The following is a 22,142-nucleotide window of genomic DNA, read 5'->3' as shown; positions in this document are numbered from 1 at the left end:
AAAAAAATTTAGAAAATAGAATAAAAATTCAGAAAAATATAATAAAAAAATTTAGAAAATAGAATAAAAAATTTAGAAAATAGAATAAAAATTCAGAAAAATATAATAAAAAAATTTAGAAAATAGAATAAAAATTCAGAAAATTGAATAACAATTTTATTGTGTAATTTAGAAAAAAATTCAATATTAATTTTTTTAATTAATTTGCAAAATTGTATATATTTAATAATATAAGGAGAAATCTATCACATTCACGCGTTTAATTAAAAAAAAAAAAAAAAAAAAAAAAATAGTCTCATTAAAATGATTATAACTATAATTAATAATTATTTCAATATTATAACGTGACCTCGTTTAAAACTTTATAGAGTATATTGCTTTGGTATCAAATTTTTTTTTTCAACCATGCGGTCACGTTGTCCTGTCATCCTGTAATTTACATGAATTAAAATGATATTATATATAAGATTTATGATTTATGATCTCAAGATAGTCGATATTACACCTGCCAATGAAGAATAAAGTTTTTCACAAATTCGCGAGTTCTTCAAAAGTAGACTCATAAATTCAATATATATATATATATGTCGGAAACTTTAATTGTTACAAATTAAAGCTTCGATTGAATCATGATAAATCGAGTCAATTTTTCAAACTCATTTTTTTTTTTTAATTTTTATCAGTTTGAAAAATTGGAAAATAATTTTCAAAATTGTTTTTTAAATTTATTCCGAAATATTTTAAAAATCTGAAAAATTACAAAAAAAAATTAGCAAAAATAAAAAAAATAATTTTTAAAATAAATTTTTTTATTTCAGCATCAAACACTGGAGATGACGAATGAAAGTGGCAAAAGTGGAAAAGAGGGTTTAGTTTATGCGGAACTTGATCTAACTCAACAACAAGTGCCACAGGAAGGAACGATTCGTGTCAACGATGACAAAACAGAATATGCAGAAATTTTGTATACAAAACCCGAGACCGAAGAAGTAACTCCAACAAAATAGTCTTATTCAATACACAACAGTGATCTCTACAGGAATTTAAGTCTCTAGTTTTACAGAGATTTCTATAAAATAATTATAATAATTATTGATGTTGATTTTTGTGAATGGTGCAGTTTTTTTTTTTCTTTTTTTTTGTAAGTACGTGATTCAGCACAAACCAAGAGATGCCGAAAAAAAATATCAATACAAAGACAACAAAAAAAAAAAAAAAAACGAACAAAAATTGAATTTAATATGATGTGCAGTAATTTATGTTAATTTAAACTACATTAATACCAGAAATGAAATTAAAGACAAAAAAAAAAGAAAAAAACGAAAAATATTAAAATAATATTGAAAATTAATTCGAAAATTGAAATGAATTGGAAAATAAAAAACAAATTACAAAAGAAAACACAAAAAATGAATTAAAATCAAATTGCAAATAGAGAAAAAATTGAAACCAAATTAAAAAAGAGAAAAAAAAATTCAAACTAAAATAAAATTTGAAATTAAATTGAAGTTAAATTGACATGAATAATACAATAAAACATTGTGTTACCGTAGTATAAAGATAAATGCTATTAAGAAAAATATTTATTTATTTATAAATCAATTTATGAATAAATAAATAAGAAACATATTTCTAAAATAGGAATTAAGCGTGAACTCAGTACTTAATTAAAAGAAACATATTTTAAGAATTTTCATTAAAAAAATTAAAAATATTTATCGAAATGAACATTTTATGAAATATATTGAAAAACAATTTGTAAACAATTTGTAAAAAATTTGTAAACCGTAAACATTTTCGAACAATTTGTAAACAATTTTTAAATTTGTAAACATTTTCGAACAATTTGTAAAAAAATTTTCAAACAATTTTTAAAATAATTTGCAAATTACAAGCAAATTGTAAACAAATTTTTTAACAAATTATAAAACTATTGCCTCATTGTTTTAACAAAAAGCTAAACGTATACATTGTACCTGTTTATTGCAGGTATAAAAAAAAAGAATTTAGAAATAAGTCATTATTAGTAAGACTAGTTTGTAAACCTTTTCGATATTCCATTTTTTATAAAATTTTTTTACACATTTAGAAAACTTCCTTTTTAACGCATTTTTACCAACGATATTTATAGTTTTTTTTTTTACATTTAAATAATTTATTTCATGAATTTAATTTTTGTATTAAAAAATACCTTTTTGTTTTATTTACATAATTATAATTGTATTCATAAATTTAATTTTTTTTTATAGTCTTGAATTAAAAATTTTTTTTTCGTATTTTTTAAAATATTTTTACATTAATTAATTTAATATTTTTGTAATTCAAAAAAAAAGAGTTTTTTTTTAATTATTTTACTTTTTTGAAATTTTAAATCTTGCATTATTATTAATTTATTTAATAATTATCAGTATTTATTTTTAAATTTTTTTTTAATTTTAAAATTTTTAATTTTTTTGAATTGAATTGAAAAATTTTATATTTTTTAATTAAATTTTTTTTTTTAAATAATTATTTATCGAAAACAATTCATGCAATATTAATAAACAAAAAAAATTATTTATACCGTAAAATAATAACTCGAAGATTTGCGTTTATTAAAACAAAAAAAAAATTTCTATTGTTTTAGTTGCTCTAGGATAATGAGAAAAAAAAATCTCTATTTTTTTCCATAATATGTACATCTGTAATACTATATGTATAATAAACGTGATATCAGGCAACTTTTAATTATATTGTCTCATTGTAATATTCATATTTTATAAAGTAATAAATCATCTCGATGTACTTTTATATTATATATGCAGCAGAAGCTTATAACGCTTGCCTGAAGTCTCGTTCTCCGTCCTATACAACAGTTGTATAATTATTTCCCATCTATGTTTAAAGGAAAATAAAAATAGGAAAACAGTTAATATTTCATTTGGTACACCACACAAACGATAATTCATTACCTTTGTATCCTCTTTTATATATAAAAAAAAAAAAAAAAAAAAAGGCGAGCATAAAATTATCATCAAACATTCCAAGGTAAGTAGCTTTTATTTTGCACCTAAGAAAAAAAAAAAATTTGCCGCAGATATTTTTATAGACATTATTTTCAGGCAAAAAATTTTTTTATCCTAAATTATTTCAAATTTTATCATTATCATTCGAATTATATTATGTCCAAATTATTCTCACTATGGATTTTATCATAAAATTTTAAAAATGAAAAGTTCCAAAAAATTTTTCCTTTCTATAAAAAATTGGCTACATTTTCCGGCTAATCATCAGCATTTTCAGTTTCCTCTTGACCTAAATCTTTATTATTATTATCATTATCCTGTTCACCACTATTCTCATCCGATGGAATACGATGTTTATAATTTTTAAATTTTCTAAGTCGCATTTCTTTTGTTTTCATATTAAACCTGTTTTGACTCTCTTCTAAAATGAAACTAGGTTGTTCGTTACAATCAACCGGTTTTGCCAATGTAAATCCTTTATTAACGTTCAATTTCCTCATTAAATTCTTATCACTATTTCCACTTGTACCAACAAAATCCACTAATTTTGGATAATCACCAAAATCACAATCAGATTTTATCGATTTTAAATTTACAATTCTTTCATCATCAAAAATTTTTTCATCATTTTCAAATCTTATCAAAAAATTATTCAATTTCTCTTCATTGAATTCAGTCTTTAGATAATCAATTGGAAGATTCTCTAATAAATCACCGTATTTCATTGCCAATGTTAAATTTCTATTGAATTCCCAATAATTATCCACCGCTGGAACAATTTCGCTACCTGGTATAAAATTCCCACCAATTCTTATTTCACCTGGCAATTGTCGAACAGTTGAAAATTCTTTTCTATCTTTCAAAATTCTCCCACCTTGTGAGAAATTTATTTCAACCGGTGTTACACGAATTTCAAGTTTTTGATTTGTATTTAAAATTTTTATGAGACTGTAAATTAAACTATCAAAAGTTTTACATCGCAATAAATAAATAGATCCATGATTTCGTTGAAAAATAGGTGGACCAATCCATTGTGTATCAATTACAAAGAAATCATCATCTTTGTTAAAAACTGCCAAAACAATTGTGTTACATTCAATCAATAGATTCGATGATTCATCGAATGCTAATTTTACCACATCAGCCAATGACATGTTTCCATATAAAATACCACAAAAATTCGTTTTGAATTTAATTCTCCAAATATGGGGTGTAATTTTCAAACAAGGTTGAAGTTTAAAATGATTTTGATACATGCAACATTTATCAAAATTTTTCTCACTCTCTGCATAATAACAATCACCGTAAATCACAGCCGAATCCAAAATTCCCGAACACCATTGCGAGGGATGACACAAATCTTGCATTGCCAAAATTGCACAACAAATTCCAGCTTGATTTTTACCAACTCTCGAACCAAATTTACAATCAAATGCACCAATTGTACCCCATAGGGAATAAATCAAATTTGGAATTTCCATTGTATAGTGTCTCCAAAATATTTCTGTTTGTTTTTTCTTCTTTTTTTGCCGATGGCTATAACTCCAATGAATATCAAGATAAATCCAAATTGGATCTTCCTTAAAACCTCGACTTGGATCTTCCTCGGCTAATTCCTTCACCGTTTCAATGTGAATATCATGAATGAAAAATCCACTCGTACCTTCGTATTTATTCAAATTCATATGATGAACCATATCACATATTTTCGAGCAAATGAAGAGACAACCTCTTCCAGTTGATGATTTCTTTCCATTTTCATTACAAGCATAAGGATCGAGATAATAGTACCTATTAGTTGATCTCGAATACCAAAAACCATAGCAACAATTCGTTAACTGTATAATTCCATCCGTACGGGTTTTAAAATGAATTCTCAATTTTTTTCTAACCGCCATAAAGAAATTATTGGTTCCTAAAAAAAAATTAGATAATCTTCACGGTAGTAGAATTTTTAAGTAAAAAATTTCAAAAAAAAAAGAAAAACAATACCTTTATGTTTTAATTCCACTAACGAAGAGGCACAATCACGAAAATCAAAAATTCTTCCCAAACATTTAAAATTTTTCAAAATATGTTCAGAATGATATTTTGGATCATAAAAATTCTTGTACAAATTTTCACCACCCTCAATAACACGATCAATCATTCCCTTAGTGGGATTTTGAATAATATCACGTTTCATCAATATACTCAAAAGTGCAACAAAATAGCATCGTTTTACATTTGGTTCCCTTATCAAATTTCTATCCTTTAAGGCAACACTTGCAAATAATAAATTTGTTTTTACCAACAAATCAAGTGGACGAAATATATCTTCAATTTTATCAAAATCATCATCATTATTTTTATGTATCTGAACCAATGAACAAGATGGCATTAAATTCTCATGCATTCCTGTTGTATCACAATAATCTGGTTCTAATTTTAATGCATAGGAAATTGTTATAATTCTCATGGAGAATTCAATTTCTTCAATAATGCCAATTTCTTGAATAATCAATTTCAAAAATTCTTCAAAATCTTCACTAGTTATGAATCGTAAATTTTTACCCCTCTCAACAGCCCACCAGGCAAAATAATTTTTATCCTTTCTCATCACTCCAATGTGCTTTCTATCACAGATTATAATACCACCAGTGTAAATTGTCGTTTCAAATATTTTTTTCAATGACATTGCCAGATTCCAACCTTCGATTGCGTACAATTTACCTTTGAAAAACAAAAATTTCAAATTAGAAGAAAATTTTCTAAATTTTTGAAAAAAAATACAAACCTTTACGAATGGGACCAAAAACAACTCGAAATGTATAATTGGCAATGTTGAACATCATGAGAAGACCGTCAGTCATTTCAGTAACTGTTGTATCTTCAAAAGCTAATAAACTATCAAAAGCATAATCTCGACTTGCTTCGTACAATCCTTTCACTGTTTTCACACTCCATGTAATTGGATCATGAATACATGACCATCCCATAACACAAAGATCAATTGGTTCAAGTAGATAGCAATGTTCTTTGAATCTACGATCATAGATTTTTGTTCTTACCATTTGATCATTTTGCTTTTTAAAAGGTGCTAATTCAGGTCTTGTTATATCATTCTCAACAACCGTTACTTCAAAAGCAGATGCATTATAATTTTTAATACCAATAAATCCCAATTGATTCATATCATATGGATTTATATTTGTCCTCTCATTTTTCACCCAATCGACAAGTTCTATTAGTGAATATTTTACTTCTGCAACAACATTCGCTTCTTCGTCTGTAGAATCATCAGTCTCGGATTTTACCTCATCAGTACAGATATTTATTTTCCTATCGCATTTCTTCTTTTTCTTCTCCCTTCTCGTCTCCAAGTGACTAATCGAAAGGGAATACAGTCGATATTCTTTATTTACTGTTTCCTGATTATTTTCTCCAATTCTCTCAATCATTGTTGATAAATTACAAAATTTCATAAGACACGCAAAACCCTCATCACTAATTCGACCGTTTTTATCACAGGAATAAGGATCGAATAAATAGAATACATCATTATCTCGCCAAATTGCATATGATGCATTTTCAAATACCAAAATTCCAGTTTGATCTTTATTTAAATAGGAAGTTAGCATATTAGTTAGATTATCATCTTTCCAATTATCCGGATCAGCGTATTTTATTTGTTTTAAATTAACATCACATTTCATGTCGAAAATTTCAATATTATTGAATGAACGTAAAGATTTATAGCGTAATTTACCAACTTGTTCAGAAATTTTACTGGCTAATACAATTAATTGATCTAAAATAGTACTGGAAAATTCGTCAACATCTTTGATAATTTTAGCAATTATGCAGAGTATTGATGCATAGTAACATGTTTTAAAATGAAATTGCACTGTTTCTTGACGATTTTTCAAACTCATATTTCCGTTAATTGTTGCCAGTTCATCATCTTCTGTTACTGTGAATCCAATAATTTCCAATTCCATTTTATGTTGTTCTTTTTGTTCAGGCTCTTGTTTCTCTGGATCTTTGATTTCTTTAATCTCAGTTTCTTCATTCCTCTAGATGGATAAATTTATTGTTAGATGTTTTAAATACCAATCTGATCTATCTAAAAAATAATTATCTAATAAAATAATTCTTTAAAATAACTAATGATTTTTATGAGTCACGCCCTATTAAAAGTAAAAAATTGAAGCTGTTAATCAGATCTATTAGCTATTAATTGTATTAATTACCAAAGCTAGCAATAAATGAAGCTAACCTGCTCATCATTTTTCATCCCTGGAAACAGCATTTCCAATAAAAGTTCCTCGGCATTACAAACAATTTTCTTCACAATCGAATCACATTTGTCTCGTTTTGATAATTTACATTCCTTCTTATTTTCTTCATGACAAACTAAATCATCAATAAAAGGTGTTCTTATAACAGGACCTAATGGAAGAATTTTTGGAATATCACATTCATCCGACACTTGATCATTTTCTTCGTTTTTTCCTCTTAGGCATTTTTCTTTTTTCTCTCTATCCAAATCTTCATCTTGAATAAAATCATCGTCAATTGCTCGAATTGGCGTCAATCCCATTGGAGTTACTCTTGACAATATATATTTTTTGGGTGGCAATTTGATTAATCTTGACTTGTTTCCCATTTCCAATGACGTAACGTCTACAATATCAGCGGATTCATTGTTTGTTATTAATTTTGATTTGATTGAAAATTTCGACACTAAAGAATGAATTGATTTTGAAGCCTGTTTTGCCTCACGAAGAATATGTAAAATTTGCTTCGATGGTGGAATATTAGGCTGACAATGAGAGAAATGGTATTTTAATTCCTCGTATTTCATATCTTCTTCTTCTTTTTCATTGATTTTATCATCTGTTTCTATTTTTATTGCCCCGGTGATTAGAGCAAGATTTAACGTTTCTGGTGGATCCGGCTGATCTTGTTCCACTGCTTCTTGAAGAGGATCCTCGAGTTCAATTTTTTTTTCTTCCAGTGTATATTCATCATCATCATCATCATCATCATCATCATCATCTTCATCATCATCATCATCGTCTTCATCATCTTCCTCGCTTTCCTCTTCGTCCGAATCTTTCTGTTTTTCTTCCTCCACTTCCGGTTCATACAAATCCTCATCAGTGATTGGCAAAAATTTCGTAAAATACTTTTCAGAATGTTCATCATCAACTTCTGTTGGATTTGCAACCACGTATTTATTATTCGGTTGTATTGATTCCACTTCAATGAAATGAAAATAAAATTGAAGATCATTGAATTCTAAGATTCCATAGAACAAATCAGTTAATTCATTAATTGTATCTGTAACAACGAATGATGCTGGAAATTCCCGAAGTCTCCAACCTTCCTCATCACTTCCATAGGGATTAAAAATATAAAATTTTTCCTCATGCTTCCAAATACTGTAGTAAAGTTTTTTATTTTCGAGAATAAGTTCCGAATGACGTTGAAAATAACGTTCGAATGCTTCTCCTAAATTTGCCAAAGGATTTGCGTTACCTTCAATTATTTTCATTTTACGTTTAAACTTTACGGTGTTTTCGCCAAGTTTTAATTTTACTGGAAGCATTGAAACTTCTAGATGATTTGGAACGAAATTTTCTAAATTAATAGAATCATCATCTTCATCGGTTGTTTCATCATCATCATCATCATCATCATCGTCGTCATCGTCTTCTTCATCGGTTGAACCATCATCATCATCATCATCGCTTCCTTTTTTGATCAATAATATCGTATCTTCGTATGATTTATGTCCAAGATCAATAATCTGATCCAAGTCTATATTTCTCCATTTTTCAGGTTGTTTCAATCTTCCATAGGCGATTGCAATTATTCCCATCACGAGTCCTTGACGTCCTCTCATTGATTTTGGAAAATCTCCCCACAAACAATTTTTCGATCCCTGAAGAATCAAACGATGAGGATTTATTATTTTATAACCTTTGATTATATGATCTTTATCTTCTTCCTTTTTTTCCTGATTAGATTCTTGTGAAGCTTCTTCTTTTTGATCAGATTCAGAAGAATCAGATTTTTCTTTCTGACGAGTCACAATTTTTCCTATCAAATGATTTTGAAGTTGTTCTTGATTACAAGTCCGAGGTTCATCTTCCTTCATCATGAACTCCTCGATGTTGGTCATCAATTCGGGAAACTCGACACCAACGTCTTTAAATTTAGGACTCGTGGAACGTTTTCTAGGAATATTCATCTCAATATCACAATCTTCACCAACAATTGGAATAAGTTTATCATCCCGAAATATTGTCTTATCAAAAGGAGAACCCAATTGTTGAGATAATTTAATGTACAATACTTGCAAACCATGAATGATGAAAGGATCTTTTTCATTCATGTTCGTATTTCTCATGAGGGTCTCAATTAATTCCTTGATCGACTTGCTCATGATCACACAAGCCTTTCCCTGATTGTAGCTTTCCAAATCTTTTGAATCTTCCAAGGAATTTTCAGCTTCCTGCTCTACTGGATCATCTGGGTCTTTTGATTCTTCTGGATCCTTTGAATCTTCTGGATCTTTTGAATCTTCTCGAACTTCTAGATCATTCGAACCATTTGGATCAATCGGATCTTTTGAATCAACCGGATCTTTTGGATCAATCAGATCCTTTGGATCAATCAGATCGTTTGGATCTTTTGGATCAATGGGATCTTTTGGAACAATTGGAATTTCTGGCTGATTCGAATCACCTGGATCAACCGGCACTTTAGAATTAACTCTAAATCCTTCAGCATCACAGGCGAATGGATCCAGAAAATAGTACCTAGCATCATCTTTCCAAATCGAATAAAACTGATTGTTCACCTCAACAATTCCCAAATTTTGTTTCTCGAAAAATTCACAAATCCCCGATTCAACCGTTACTTCGTCGCTTCTCACCTGACCTGAAATCACATTCTCCAAGATCGCGATCTTTACCAAATAACTACCAAGAATCACATCGCTCATCAATTCATTAACCTGTAGATCAAACGAATCGTCAAACTTTTTATCCAACACTCTCGCCAGATCAATTAAATAGATATGAGCCTGATTCATCATCTCATCAAAAAATGATTGTTTCCATTCGTCGGTATTCACGAGTCTCGAGTAGATCAATGCTGCCAATGCTATCGTCAAATCCCCTCGACCTCTCAAATTCACAGGTACCTTCTCATCATAAATATGATACAATCCCTGCAAAACAGCTCGACAATCACTCCAATTTTTATATCCAATTGGTTCAGGCGACAATTCCTCATCCGAATCATTTAATCCTGCCGAAGGCAATTTTTGAACACGTTCAATATTAATTTCATAGAGGACAAAATATTCATTTTTCACTTTACTTTTCTCCAATATTATAAAATAGACACTCATTAAATCATCAACCATCATCAATTGTGATGCACCTTCTTTACAATCAACTTGACAACATTTATTTCTCGATTGTCCATCAAAAATAAAGAATTTCTCCTGGTTCTCGTTAATTTCACGCCAAATGGCAATATTTAAAACAAATGAAGTAAGAATAACGGCATTGTGTCTTGCAAAAAAAAATTCAAGAGCATTGACAATATTCAAAATTATTGGATCTTGAGAACGAAATTTACCAATAAAACAAGGTTCCTTGATCAACAATGAAATTTGATGGGTTTTTTGAATATTAACGTATCGTCTAAAATTGGAAAATTGTACTGCTCTTCTGTCGCTCGTAACGATACCTTTGTTTGATTTGCAATAATACTTGTTGCCATCTTTAATAATTTGATCAATTATTTTCTCATTCCAACATTTTGGTTTCAACACACCTGATGTTGCGAAAGCTGCCACTGCAATGTGTCCACCCTTTTTGTCAATTAAAAAGAAAATACTAATTACAATTATTTTCTTCTTTTTAAGGGTTATCGTTAACATAGCAACCGTTTCATGACAACCAGTACCATAGCAACGGGACCATAGTAACCGGTACCATAGAAACGGGTACCATAATAACTGGTACCATATAGTAAACGGTATCATATAGTAACCGGTACCATAACAATCGGTACCACATAGTAACCGGTACCATAATAACTGGTACCAAATAGTAACCGGTAAAATATAATAACTGGTACCATATAGTTACTGGTACCATAGTAACGGGTACCATAGTAACTAGTACCACAGAAACCAATACTATAGTAACCGGTATTATAGTAACCGGTACTATAATAACTGGTACCAAATAATTACTGATACCACAGTAACCGGTACCATAATAACGGGTACCATATAGTTACCAGTACCATAGTAACCAATAGTATAGTAATCATACCAAATAATTACTGGTATCATAGTAACCGGTACCATATTAACCAGTACTATATAGTAACCGGTACCATATAGTTACCGGTACCACAGTAACGGGTACCATATTAACCGGTAATATATAGTAACCGGTACCATAATAACTGGTATCATATAGTTACCAGTACAATAGTAACCGGTACCATAGTAACCAGCGCCATATTAACCGATACTATATATTAACCGGTACCATAATAACGGGTATCATATAGTTACCAGTACAATAGTAACCAGTACCATAGTAACGGGTGCCATAGTAACCGGTACCATAGTAACTAAATGGTATCATAGTAACCGGAACCATAGTAGCCTGTACCATAGTAACCATAGTAACCGGTACCATATAGTTACCGGTACCATAGTAACGGGTACCATAGTAACCGGTACCATATAGTTACCGGTACCATAGTAACGGGTACCATAGTAACCGGTACCATATAGTTACCGGTACCATAGTAACGGGTACCATAGTAACGGGTGCCATAGTAACTAAATGGTACCATAGTAACCTGTACCATAGTAACTAAATGGTACCATAGTAACCTGTACCATAGTAACGGGTACCATAGTAACCGGTACCATATTTTCCGGTATTATATAGTAACCGGTACCATAATAACGGGTATCATATAGTTACCGGTATCATAGTAACCAATACTATAGTAACTGATACTATAGCAACCGTTTCCATGACAACCGGTACCATAATTTTTTGTCCCTTCGCATTTATATCCCCCCCTTTTTAGAACTCTGCGATTTTGACCCAGAGAGACGAAATTTGGTACAAATTTGTATAGTTAACTGATAAAAAAAAATAATTTCAAATTTTTTCAAAAAAAAAATTATTTTCACATCGCAAAAAAAAGAATTGTCTGCGATAATTCATTAATAGTGTAATTTTTTCTTTTTTTTCGAAATGTTTGTTACTTATTAAAAAGGTGAAAAGTAATAATTATATTGTCATATGAAATACAATTATATCTTCATGTTAAAGTTATCATTAATTTAAAAAAGACCTGCTTTTTATTATATTATGATAAAAATACAATAATAATTTTTAAACACGTTGAATCGATAAGATAATAATTTTGAAAAGAAATTACGCAAAAGTGTGTGTGTGTGTGTGTAACGAATTGAGAGCAATAATTATATATTATATAATAATATAATATATAGATATAAGAACCTGCAGGCCACGAGATAATGGTGGAAATATTCTCGAATTACAGTGAATGGTTCCTGACCTTGTACTGAATTTAGTATTGGGAGAAAGAGTAATTTTCATTTGGGGTTTGAAATAAATTTCTTCCTGATTATTTAGCAATTTCTTGATGTTTTGATAGTCATTAAAAATTTTTTCTTGATTATATTCATCATAATTTGGATCACATTCTTTAAATGCAGACAATTGTGTTGCAATATTACCAGTAGCATTCAATGATGAAACAGAAATTTTATTCTCACGATTAATAAGTTTCATGCATTTTTTTTTCTTTTTCATTTTTTTTTGCCCTGATAATAATTTGGTCCTGTCTCCGTCTCCTTTTTTACCAGACATTTTTATTTTATTCTTTGAAAAAAAAGAAGATTTTTATCTTAATTAATAATTATTTCATTAATTTATTTTTTTTTTCTCGAAAAGGTTAAAATTACCGAAGTTTGTAAATACCTTTAATTTTCAATTCGTTGAAAGTTTTTGTCACATTTTTTCTGAAAAAATATTAATTTTTTTTTCTTCTTTATACTCAATTTATTTAAAAATATTTAATGGCAATATATATATATAAATAATGATTTGTAAAAAAATAAATAAATTTTAAGTTAAAAAAAAAGAAAGTGTATTTTTCTACTGTCAAAAATTTTGAAAATGCCAAACATATACAAAATTCAAGTAATTTAAATTGAAAATTAAAATAAAAATTTTCTCGTCAAAAAAAATGTACAAATGAAAAAAAGTATTTTTGCCCTATAAAAAAAAATATGAAAAGTAAGTAACCTTTGAAAATGATTTTGATAATAAAAAAAAACAAAAACAAACAAAAATCCCCAGAAATAAATATTCCACTAAATGTAAGTTTCATCAAAAAAGATTTAATATTTACTATTCGTACTCGTGATTTAAATGCACGCAAGGAATTCATAAATAATTAATAAATTTACAATCAGTTAATTTAATACACGTTAATAACCTGTTTTGTGTGTCGTGGAAAAAAAAAATTACGATCACGTTTTTCACCTCAAAAAATCTGTGAAAATAAAAGAAATTTTTTTTTATTAATTCAATAAATTAAAAAAAAAATGATTTCAAAAATTAATTAATAAAATTAATTAATTTATACATTACAATTTTTTGACAAAAAAAAAAAAATACTCGACTTTCGCAAATTTATTTATACATTAAAAATAGATTTAAAAAAAAAACACCCTTATTATGAATTAAAAAATAAATTATATTTAATCTGATTAGTCACGTGCGCTAAAGTGTGAGCAAGAAAATACGATAATATTTTACTTGCTGAAAATTAATCAGTACTATAATAGTTCAAGGAGAATGACACAAATCGAAAATCAATGTCAATATAAAATTGATTACTAAACACAATTTCCATTTACAAACATTGTACGTTATCTTGTAATAATTTAAAAAAAAATTAATTAATTAATTTTTAACTGTAATCATCTAATTTTTAAATTATTTTTCTATTTTTAATGTAATTAATTTTTACTAATTAGATATCATAATAATCATATAGTCATAATATGATTAAAATTTTACTTTAATTTTTACTAATTTTTACTATATAATTGATAAAGGAATAATAATGAATAATCAAAAAAAGGAGTGTAATAAATATAGAGAGGAAAGAAAAAAGAAAAAGAAATTTTCTAAAAATAATGATTGTGAACAAAAATTATTTTGTAATGTTAAATGTTCAAAAAAGAAAATGAAAAAATCAATTAAACCTTGTTTATTTAATGATGAGATGAAATGTAACGATTTATTGAATAAAATAAAACCCCCTCTTTATGTAAGAGAAAAATACACTAATCCACAGCATGTTGTTTGTTTCAACGAAAAAACACAAAACACACGAAAACAGAATGGGATAATTTATACAACCGCAGAAGAAGGTACGTTTCAGATCCTCTAAATTACTTTAAATAAAGGATCCGGAAAGTTGTCAAGGTCAAAAAATGAATTTTTAGAAACGACGTCAATTTATTTTTTCATTTGAAAAAAGTTATTATTATTATTTTTTTTATAATTGAATTCCATTGTTTTTAAAAATTATATAATTTTTTATTGAAAAAATTAATTTTTTTTTTTTTGTTAAAATTTATTTACATTTACTAGATTTTGAAAGATTTAGCAAAATCAGTAAGTAAAAAGTAATAATAATAATAATAATAATGTCTAAATTGAAAATTTTCAAAAAATTATAGAAATATAAAATTCAAATTGATTTTATCAGGAGAAAGTTTTTCGAACTTTTATTTGTGACATAATAACGCATTTAATTTTAAATTTTATGAAATTTTGAATTTATTTCAAAATCGAAATTTTGAATTGACACATAATTCTCACCTAAATGAACTGTAGAATTTTAATATTTCAGACGAAGATGAAAATTTGAAACAAAAAAAAATTAATTCCTGGTGTAAAAATTTTTTAAATGAAAAATCATCCGAACCCTCGGTATTAAAATGCGATTCTATTTGTTCCTTTGACAGTACAATTAATTTGAAAGGTAAACAAATTTTATTTCTATAAATAAAATAGAAAAAAAAGTTTTTTAATTTTATTTTTATTTTATTTTATAAAAATAAATTTTTTTTATTTTATTTTTATAAATAATATAAATAAATAATAAAAAAAATATATCTATTTCCTAAGGATTGTGTCTGACGGCAAAAGAATTGAAAAATATTGAAAAAAATCGTAGAATTACTCCTTCATCAATGGAAAATAATAAGGAAGAAATTAATGAAGATATAAATAAAGATATTGTTGAAGATAAAAATTGAAAAAAAATATCAATTTGAAATGAATAATTTTAAAACTTCAATTAGAAAAAATAAATCGTTTATATAAAATTTTGTTAAAAAAAAAAAAATTTCTGACTTATTCTCTTAATTTTGAATTAGTAAAAATTTAACAAAAAAATAATAAATTAAAATAAAAAAAAAATTCCGCAGCTCTTAATTGTAAAAAAAATTTAAAAACAATCTTATCATTCAAAAACAAAAGCAAAAGGCAAAAAAAATTAGCAACCCATTAATCACCCTTTCTCTCTCATTATTCCTTTCGGCAATCACTTTTGTTTACATGAAAATAAATTTGTAATAAACGGAACAATTATTTTTTTTCGCAATTCTTTTTTTTTTCTCAAAATACCCTTTTGGAATTAAAAAAAAAAAAAAAAAATACACCTTTCCTTTACCTATGAACTTTCACGACAGAAATTTATCTTTTGACCTAAATAGATAAAATAGGTCATATACATATATATTTGCGGTAAATTAGCTTTATTCGAATCCTCTTATCGACAATTGGAGGCTGTGTGTATATACATGTATCATTATCATTAGTTTCTTTGAAACTCTTTTGAAAATCCAATATATACGCGTATTCGCTTAAAGATTATACATTAAATATATGTTCAGTAATCGAACGGTCTTCATTGAAAGAAGTTTTATATATACATATATATGTACTGCATATAAATAACAGTGAAAAAAAAAAATTTGTGACTATTTTGTTGAATAAAATTTTACACAAAATGGTCCATACTGATCCAATTATTAAGCCATTACATAAACAATGGTCAAGATTACGTAAAGAAACGGAAATAAAATCTGTTGAATCGTTATTAAATCTTCGCAACGATAGGATATCGAGAAAAATAATTTGTGACACAAAAGCAGCGGGTAAGTATCGAATTTTCTTTTTTCTTGTCAAACCATTTTGTTTACTAAAAACAGTTTTGTTGCCTAAAAAGAATCTTTTGTTTACTAAAAATATTTTGTTGCCTAAAAAGAACATTTTGTTTACTAAAACTAGTTTTGTTAACTAAAAAAAATATTTTATTTAATAAACAAAAATTTGTTGCCCAAAAAACCATTTTGTTTACTAAAAACAAATTTGTTGCCTAAAGAAAGATTTGGTATACTAAAAACAGTTTTGTTGCCTACAAAAAAAATTTTGCTTACCAAACACAAATTTGTTGCCTAAAGAAATATTTGAATTACTAAAAACAGTTTTGTTATCTAAAAAGAACATTTTGCTTACTAAAAACATTTTGTTGCCTAAAAAGAACATTTTGTTTACTAAAAACAGTTTTGTTGCCTAAAAAAAAAAATTTTGCTTACTAAAAACAAATTTGTTGCCTAAAGAAATATTTGAATTACTAAAAACATTTTGTTGCCTAAAAAGAACATTTTGTTTACTAAAACTAGTTTTGTTAACTAAAAACATTTTGTTGCCTAAAAAGAACATTTTGTTTACTAAAACTAGTTTTGTTAACTAAAAAAAATATTTTATTTAATAAACAAAAATTTGTTGCCCAAAAAACCATTTTGTTTACTAAAAACAATTTTGTTGCCTAAAAAGAAAATTTTGCTTACTAAAAACATTTTGTTGCCTAAAAAGAAAATTCTGTTTACTAAAACTGGTTTTGTTAACTAAAAAAATATTTTATTTACTAAACAAAAATTTGTTGCCCAAAAAACCATTTTGTTTACTAAAAACAATTTTGTTGCCTAAAAAAAACATTTTGCTTACTAAACAAAAATTTGTTGCCCAAAAAACCATTTTGTTTACTAAAAACAATTTTGTTGCCTAAAAAAAACATTTTGCTTACTAAAAACAAATTTGTTGCCTAAAGAAAGATTTGGTTTACTAAAAACAGTTTTGTTGCCTACAAAAAAAATTTTGCTTACTAAAAACACTTTTGTTGCTTAAAAAAAACATTTAGTTTACTAAAAACAGTTTTGTTGTCCAAAAAATAGTTTGTTGACTACAAAAAAGAAAAGAAAAAAATTCTTATGTTAAAAAGAAAAATAATTGTTGCAATGGAATCATTTTAGTTACAATGATTAAATATTCACACAAAGTAAGGAAACATTCTTAACGTAATAATTCATTATTATTATGGGTTCCTTATAAGATAATAATAACTTGTACAATTCCAAAGATGGAAATAATTTTGATTGATTGTTCAATCGTTCTAATTATTTGATCATTATTTAAAGAAAAAAAAAGTATGAAAGAAAATGAAGAAGAAGAAAATGTTTTCAATTGTATTTTACAAATTGATAAATAATTTATTTCATTCAGCTCCTCATGAATTTATGTGTATCGTATTGTACTGAAGATAGCGTTACAAGAAAAAAAAATCATTCAATAAAGAATGTTAACAATTAATATTTATAAAAAAATCGCTAAAATGACATTGATTGTTCTCTTATCAATAGATTGCCATGTGTTATAAATATAGTACAATTGAATAAATTAATTACTACAAACACAATATTAAAAAAAATAATAATATACAAAAAAATTTTTTTTTAAATTCAACGTAAAATTAAAAATTAATAGAATTTATTCTCTGGATTGAATAACTATTTTGTCAAGCATTGTAAAAATTAAAAAAATTTTTTTTAGAAAATTTTATCAAAATTTAAAAAAAATTCTATTCTTTGTTAATTAAATTTTTCGATTTTTTTTTAAATTCCAGATCTCCCACTGGAACCAGCATCAAAATGTAAGTATTCTGACAATTTTATAAATTAAAATATTTTTAATCTTTTATCAAAAAAAAAAAAAAAAAAAATTCATATTGTTTAATAAAATTTTTGGTTTCAAATTAAAGTGATAACTATATATTATTTTACTGATATGAAAAAAATAACGGTACTCATCATTAAGAGAGGAGATGAAAGAAAAAATTAATTGACATTTTTTTAACAAAAGTGGTCCTGAAGGACAAGTTTTAAGATTAAAATATGAATAAAGGAAGTAAATCGAAATGCAGTCGACCTTTAAATTCGGAAGTAGATTTCCAAATTAACAAGAAGACCTTTATAATAATAATCACTAAATATATTTTTCTCTTTCTTTTTCTCTTCAAAAAAGAAAAACTAATTTTTTTTTCATTAATGCAATGGGGAAGACATGATTTACAGTTAATAGAATATATATATACAATCACACCACTAGAATGGTGAAAAAAAATTATTTATAACACGTGTACAATAATCATTGCAGACACATAAATCTTTAATGATTGCATAATAAATATTAAATTATCTCACTCTCTATTAAGTATTTTGAAATATTGTTTGTCATTTGAACCGTTAAAATAAAAATTACATATAAAAAAAATATATGTTATAAGTTCAAAACATTTCTCACGTTTCTAATAGAAAAAAAAAATTAATATTTTTATTTTATAAAATCTTATTATGTTTATCAAATAAAAAAAAAATTAATATTTTTATTTTATAAAATCTTATTATGTTTATCAAATAAAAAAAAATATTTTTATTTTATATTAGCAAAAAATAATTTTCATAATAAAAAAAAATAATGTAAAAAATTGAGTAATTTAAAAATAAAAAATTTTTTTTTTGCTAATATCAAAAATCTAATTTGACAAAATAGTCCTTTAAAAAGTCCTATAGAGAGAGAGAGAGAATTATAGCAATAAAATGGAAACGAGAAAATCAAATTCATGGAGAGATAATCGTAAAATTAACAAAAAAAAAAAAAATGCAGAATTTTATGACTTGAAATCGTAAAAGTTTATGAGAGCTTTTGAAAAAAAGAAGAAAAAAAAATTCTACTGAGTCCTTTGACTTTCCATAAAATAGAATTTATATATTTTGTGTGTTAGTTATAAAAAAGTCTAGGAGAAAGTAATTGTCCTTTTTTATAGAAAAAACTGCAATTTTTATGAATATTTAGGAAAAAAAAAAATTATGACAAAATCAGAACCTGAATCTTCCACTATTATATGTTGATTCGTCACCTTAAATCGTAAACAGATATACCGTAAAAGATAATCGTATAAAGCAATCTATGACTCAGAACTGATTTACTTTGTAAAATCAAAAAGCCTTGGTTCCATTACTTGTTACGAATAAATCTCAAGTTACAAAAAAAAAAAAAAAAAAAAAAATTCAAGTCTATGATTAAAAAATAATCAAATAAAGAATAAATAATTTCGTCATTTTTTTTATATATTCTGAAATTTTAATTCATTAATTAATATTAATTTCTTTCAATATTAAATTTTGTTTAAATTTTTAATTGATTTTAATTTTTTTTTATTTTAACCCCTAATTAATTTTTCTTTTTTTTTTTAAATAAATCAATTTTCATTTTCATTCAGTTACTTTTCAAAAATGAAAAAAACGTGTTCTGAGTATTAAAATAATAAAAAAAAAATTCCCATATATTCAAATTGAAACATTAAACAAAAGTAGGAATTTTTTAATTTAAAAAAAAAAAAATTTTGTATTCTAAAGACGGGAGTGATGTCAATGAAAAAAATGCGAGTGGAAAAATAAGTGGTCATTATTCGCACAATAACGCAACAAGATAAAGCATAATTAGAGGAATATTGCGGTTCAATTTTATGCAAGAAAAAAGAAAAAAAATTCTCCAAAATAGTTACTTTGGAGTATTTTTTCCTTTTTAGAAATTCATTCATTTTATACAAATTAGTTGAATCGATAAATAAATTAATATATGAAAAAATTATTATATTTTTCGTGTGAACTGTTAATAAAATTTAATGGAAATTGTTCCAAAAATTAGTGAGGCAAGAAATTTTTTTTTTTTTTTTTTTTTTTTCAAAAAAAAGTCTATTTTTATATCGCACTGATTTGTGAGGTAAAATGATAACTTGTTCTTTGCTGGAACATTCGCTCATTAATATAAGGCGGGTTTTAGGTTCGAGATTCTTCATTCAGTTTTGTGCATCTTTTTTTTTTTTTTTATCAACAAGCATTGACGTCATAGGCTGCATTCTTCTTACACATCCTTCTTCACTTGAATTAAGACTCAGAGAAAACTTGATATAATAAAGAAAGCGAATAATCTCTCTTGAAACATTTTGTAGAATGATAATGATAATTTTTTTCTTATCATCAAAATCATACTTGCTAGAAATTGTCCTTCTCCAAAAAATATTTTTCTCACATTTTTTTCTTTTCCTTTTTTATGCCAATTTATTTAAATTTAAATAAAATTATTATTATTAATAATAATAATAATAATAACAACTAATATCAAATGTTTTAATATTAATATAATAATTAAAATAAAAATATTAAATATTAAACAATTATTATTATTTATTTCTTTAAATAAATATTTTTGTATCCTTCATTTTTTTTATTCTTATTTATTTCTTCTTTTTTGGTTTTTGGAAAAAAAAATGAAAAAAACCATCAGATTTTTACGGCGGCATAATTGCGGTACCTGTATGCACAGAAACACTCAAGTCGTATCTGATTGGTAGCGATAAAAGAACCTTTCAATTGCATCTGACTTCTTCCTTGTCGCTTAAGATTACACGAATATGACACAAGTTCAAGAGCGTTTAATTCTTTAATTTTTTTTTATTCAGTGAAAATAATTTTGCTTCCACAAATTAATACCATTATGATTGTTATAAAACGATTTACCTGATAAATAATATGATTATTATAATTATTATATATTTATTATAAATATAATAAATTTTATAATTAAATTTAAAATTTTTTAAATTTTTAATTAATTAATTTATTATTATTATTATTTATTTATTAATTATTTTTGATTATTATTATATTATAATTATTATAATTATTGTAATTACAAATAAATAAATAATAAATAATAAAAAATAAGTAATAAATAATTATGTAAAAACTAGTTGAAAAAAATGTAGTGAGAAGTAAATACAGTTTGAAAAGTCGCTTCATCAATTATAATTAAATAAATCAATTTTCAGAGTCAAGTGTTTGATAATTGTTTTTTTAAAAAAAAGTTTTTTTTTCAACAAAAACCGGATAATAATTCGAAAGTACAGAAAAGGTAGTCAAGTGAAACATAATTTTCTAAAAAGTCAATGACAACATAGAAAGTCAAGCAAATTTTCGCAATAACTTTGATTTTTCGCCCCCTGTATAAGTTTCTAGAAATCAGATCTCGAGAGGCGTACATAATTTATATTTTACAATTTTTGAAAAAAATGCTTATGAATTTTCTTTATAATTAAATATACACACGGAAAAAAATAGAAATATTCAAAATTCCAGACTATATAGTCAATTAAATGGATTTTAATTTTTTTTTCACAAATAAAGGGACAAGTGAAAGTGGAAAAAAATACAAAAGACCTTCAATTACAACTTTTCTGAATTTTAAGAAACCTTTTGAACCTATAATTATGTATAACGAGATCGCCAATGTTAACCTTGATCGACAATTAGATTGAAAGGGTTGAATTTTAAAATTCCAACTCTCTGAAGTTCACATCGAATACGATCATTAAAATTTTAAAAACCAAGATACTGCATAAACACACCAAAAAAATACAAAAAACTTCAACAAAACATTATACTTATAACACTTTTCGTCATAAAAACCTCCCAAAGAAAAAATTAAATTTTCTTAGGCTGACGATTTTATTGCATTTTCTTGCACAAAATACACCTAAAAGTGTAGAAAAAAATCGACAGCCAAATCCGAGTAGAGGAAGACCTCTATT

At 25.8% G+C, this 22,142-nt stretch overlaps 3 protein-coding genes across 5 annotated transcripts in view; 2 read left to right on the top strand and 1 right to left on the bottom strand.

Moving 5' to 3' along the window:
• The window catches only part of LOC127282451 (fasciclin-3), a 323,057-nt gene extending 320,145 nt beyond the window's left edge, over window positions 1–2,912 (top strand). For all 3 annotated transcript variants that reach the window (XM_051306691.1, XM_051306688.1, XM_051306689.1), the window contains one exon: window positions 819–2,912. In XM_051306691.1, the coding sequence (XP_051162648.1) occupies window positions 819–1,007 (189 nt within the window). In that variant the 3' untranslated portion in view covers window positions 1,008–2,912. The remainder of the gene's footprint in view (window positions 1–818) is intronic.
• On the bottom strand, window positions 1,099–12,880 carry LOC127282378 (uncharacterized). Its single transcript, XM_051306565.1, has 6 exons — window positions 12,566–12,880; window positions 10,644–10,878; window positions 7,264–10,307; window positions 5,782–7,060; window positions 4,998–5,717; window positions 1,099–4,920 (listed from the first exon to the last, which is right to left on the bottom strand). The coding sequence occupies exons 1-6, from the start codon at window positions 12,878–12,880 to the stop codon at window positions 3,263–3,265; spliced, it is 7,251 nt and encodes a 2,416-aa protein (XP_051162522.1). The 3' UTR covers window positions 1,099–3,262.
• Window positions 12,881–13,239: 359 nt separating this feature from the next.
• On the top strand, window positions 13,240–15,405 carry LOC127282377 (uncharacterized). The gene is made up of 4 exons (XM_051306564.1): window positions 13,240–13,366; window positions 14,194–14,511; window positions 14,997–15,128; window positions 15,275–15,405. The coding sequence occupies exons 1-4, from the start codon at window positions 13,360–13,362 to the stop codon at window positions 15,403–15,405; spliced, it is 588 nt and encodes a 195-aa protein (XP_051162521.1). The 5' UTR covers window positions 13,240–13,359.
• The last annotated feature ends 6,737 nt before the right edge of the window (window positions 15,406–22,142 follow it).

The sequence above is a fragment of the Leptopilina boulardi genome, unplaced genomic scaffold (genome assembly GCF_019393585.1).
Source record: "Leptopilina boulardi isolate dan_hultmark-lab unplaced genomic scaffold, ZJU_Lbou_2.1 LbouV2_30, whole genome shotgun sequence".
Classification (NCBI taxonomy): Eukaryota; Metazoa; Arthropoda; class Insecta; order Hymenoptera; family Figitidae; genus Leptopilina; species Leptopilina boulardi.
The sequence above is the reverse complement of the archived record's forward strand: the minus strand, read 5'-3'. Positions and strand labels throughout refer to the sequence as shown.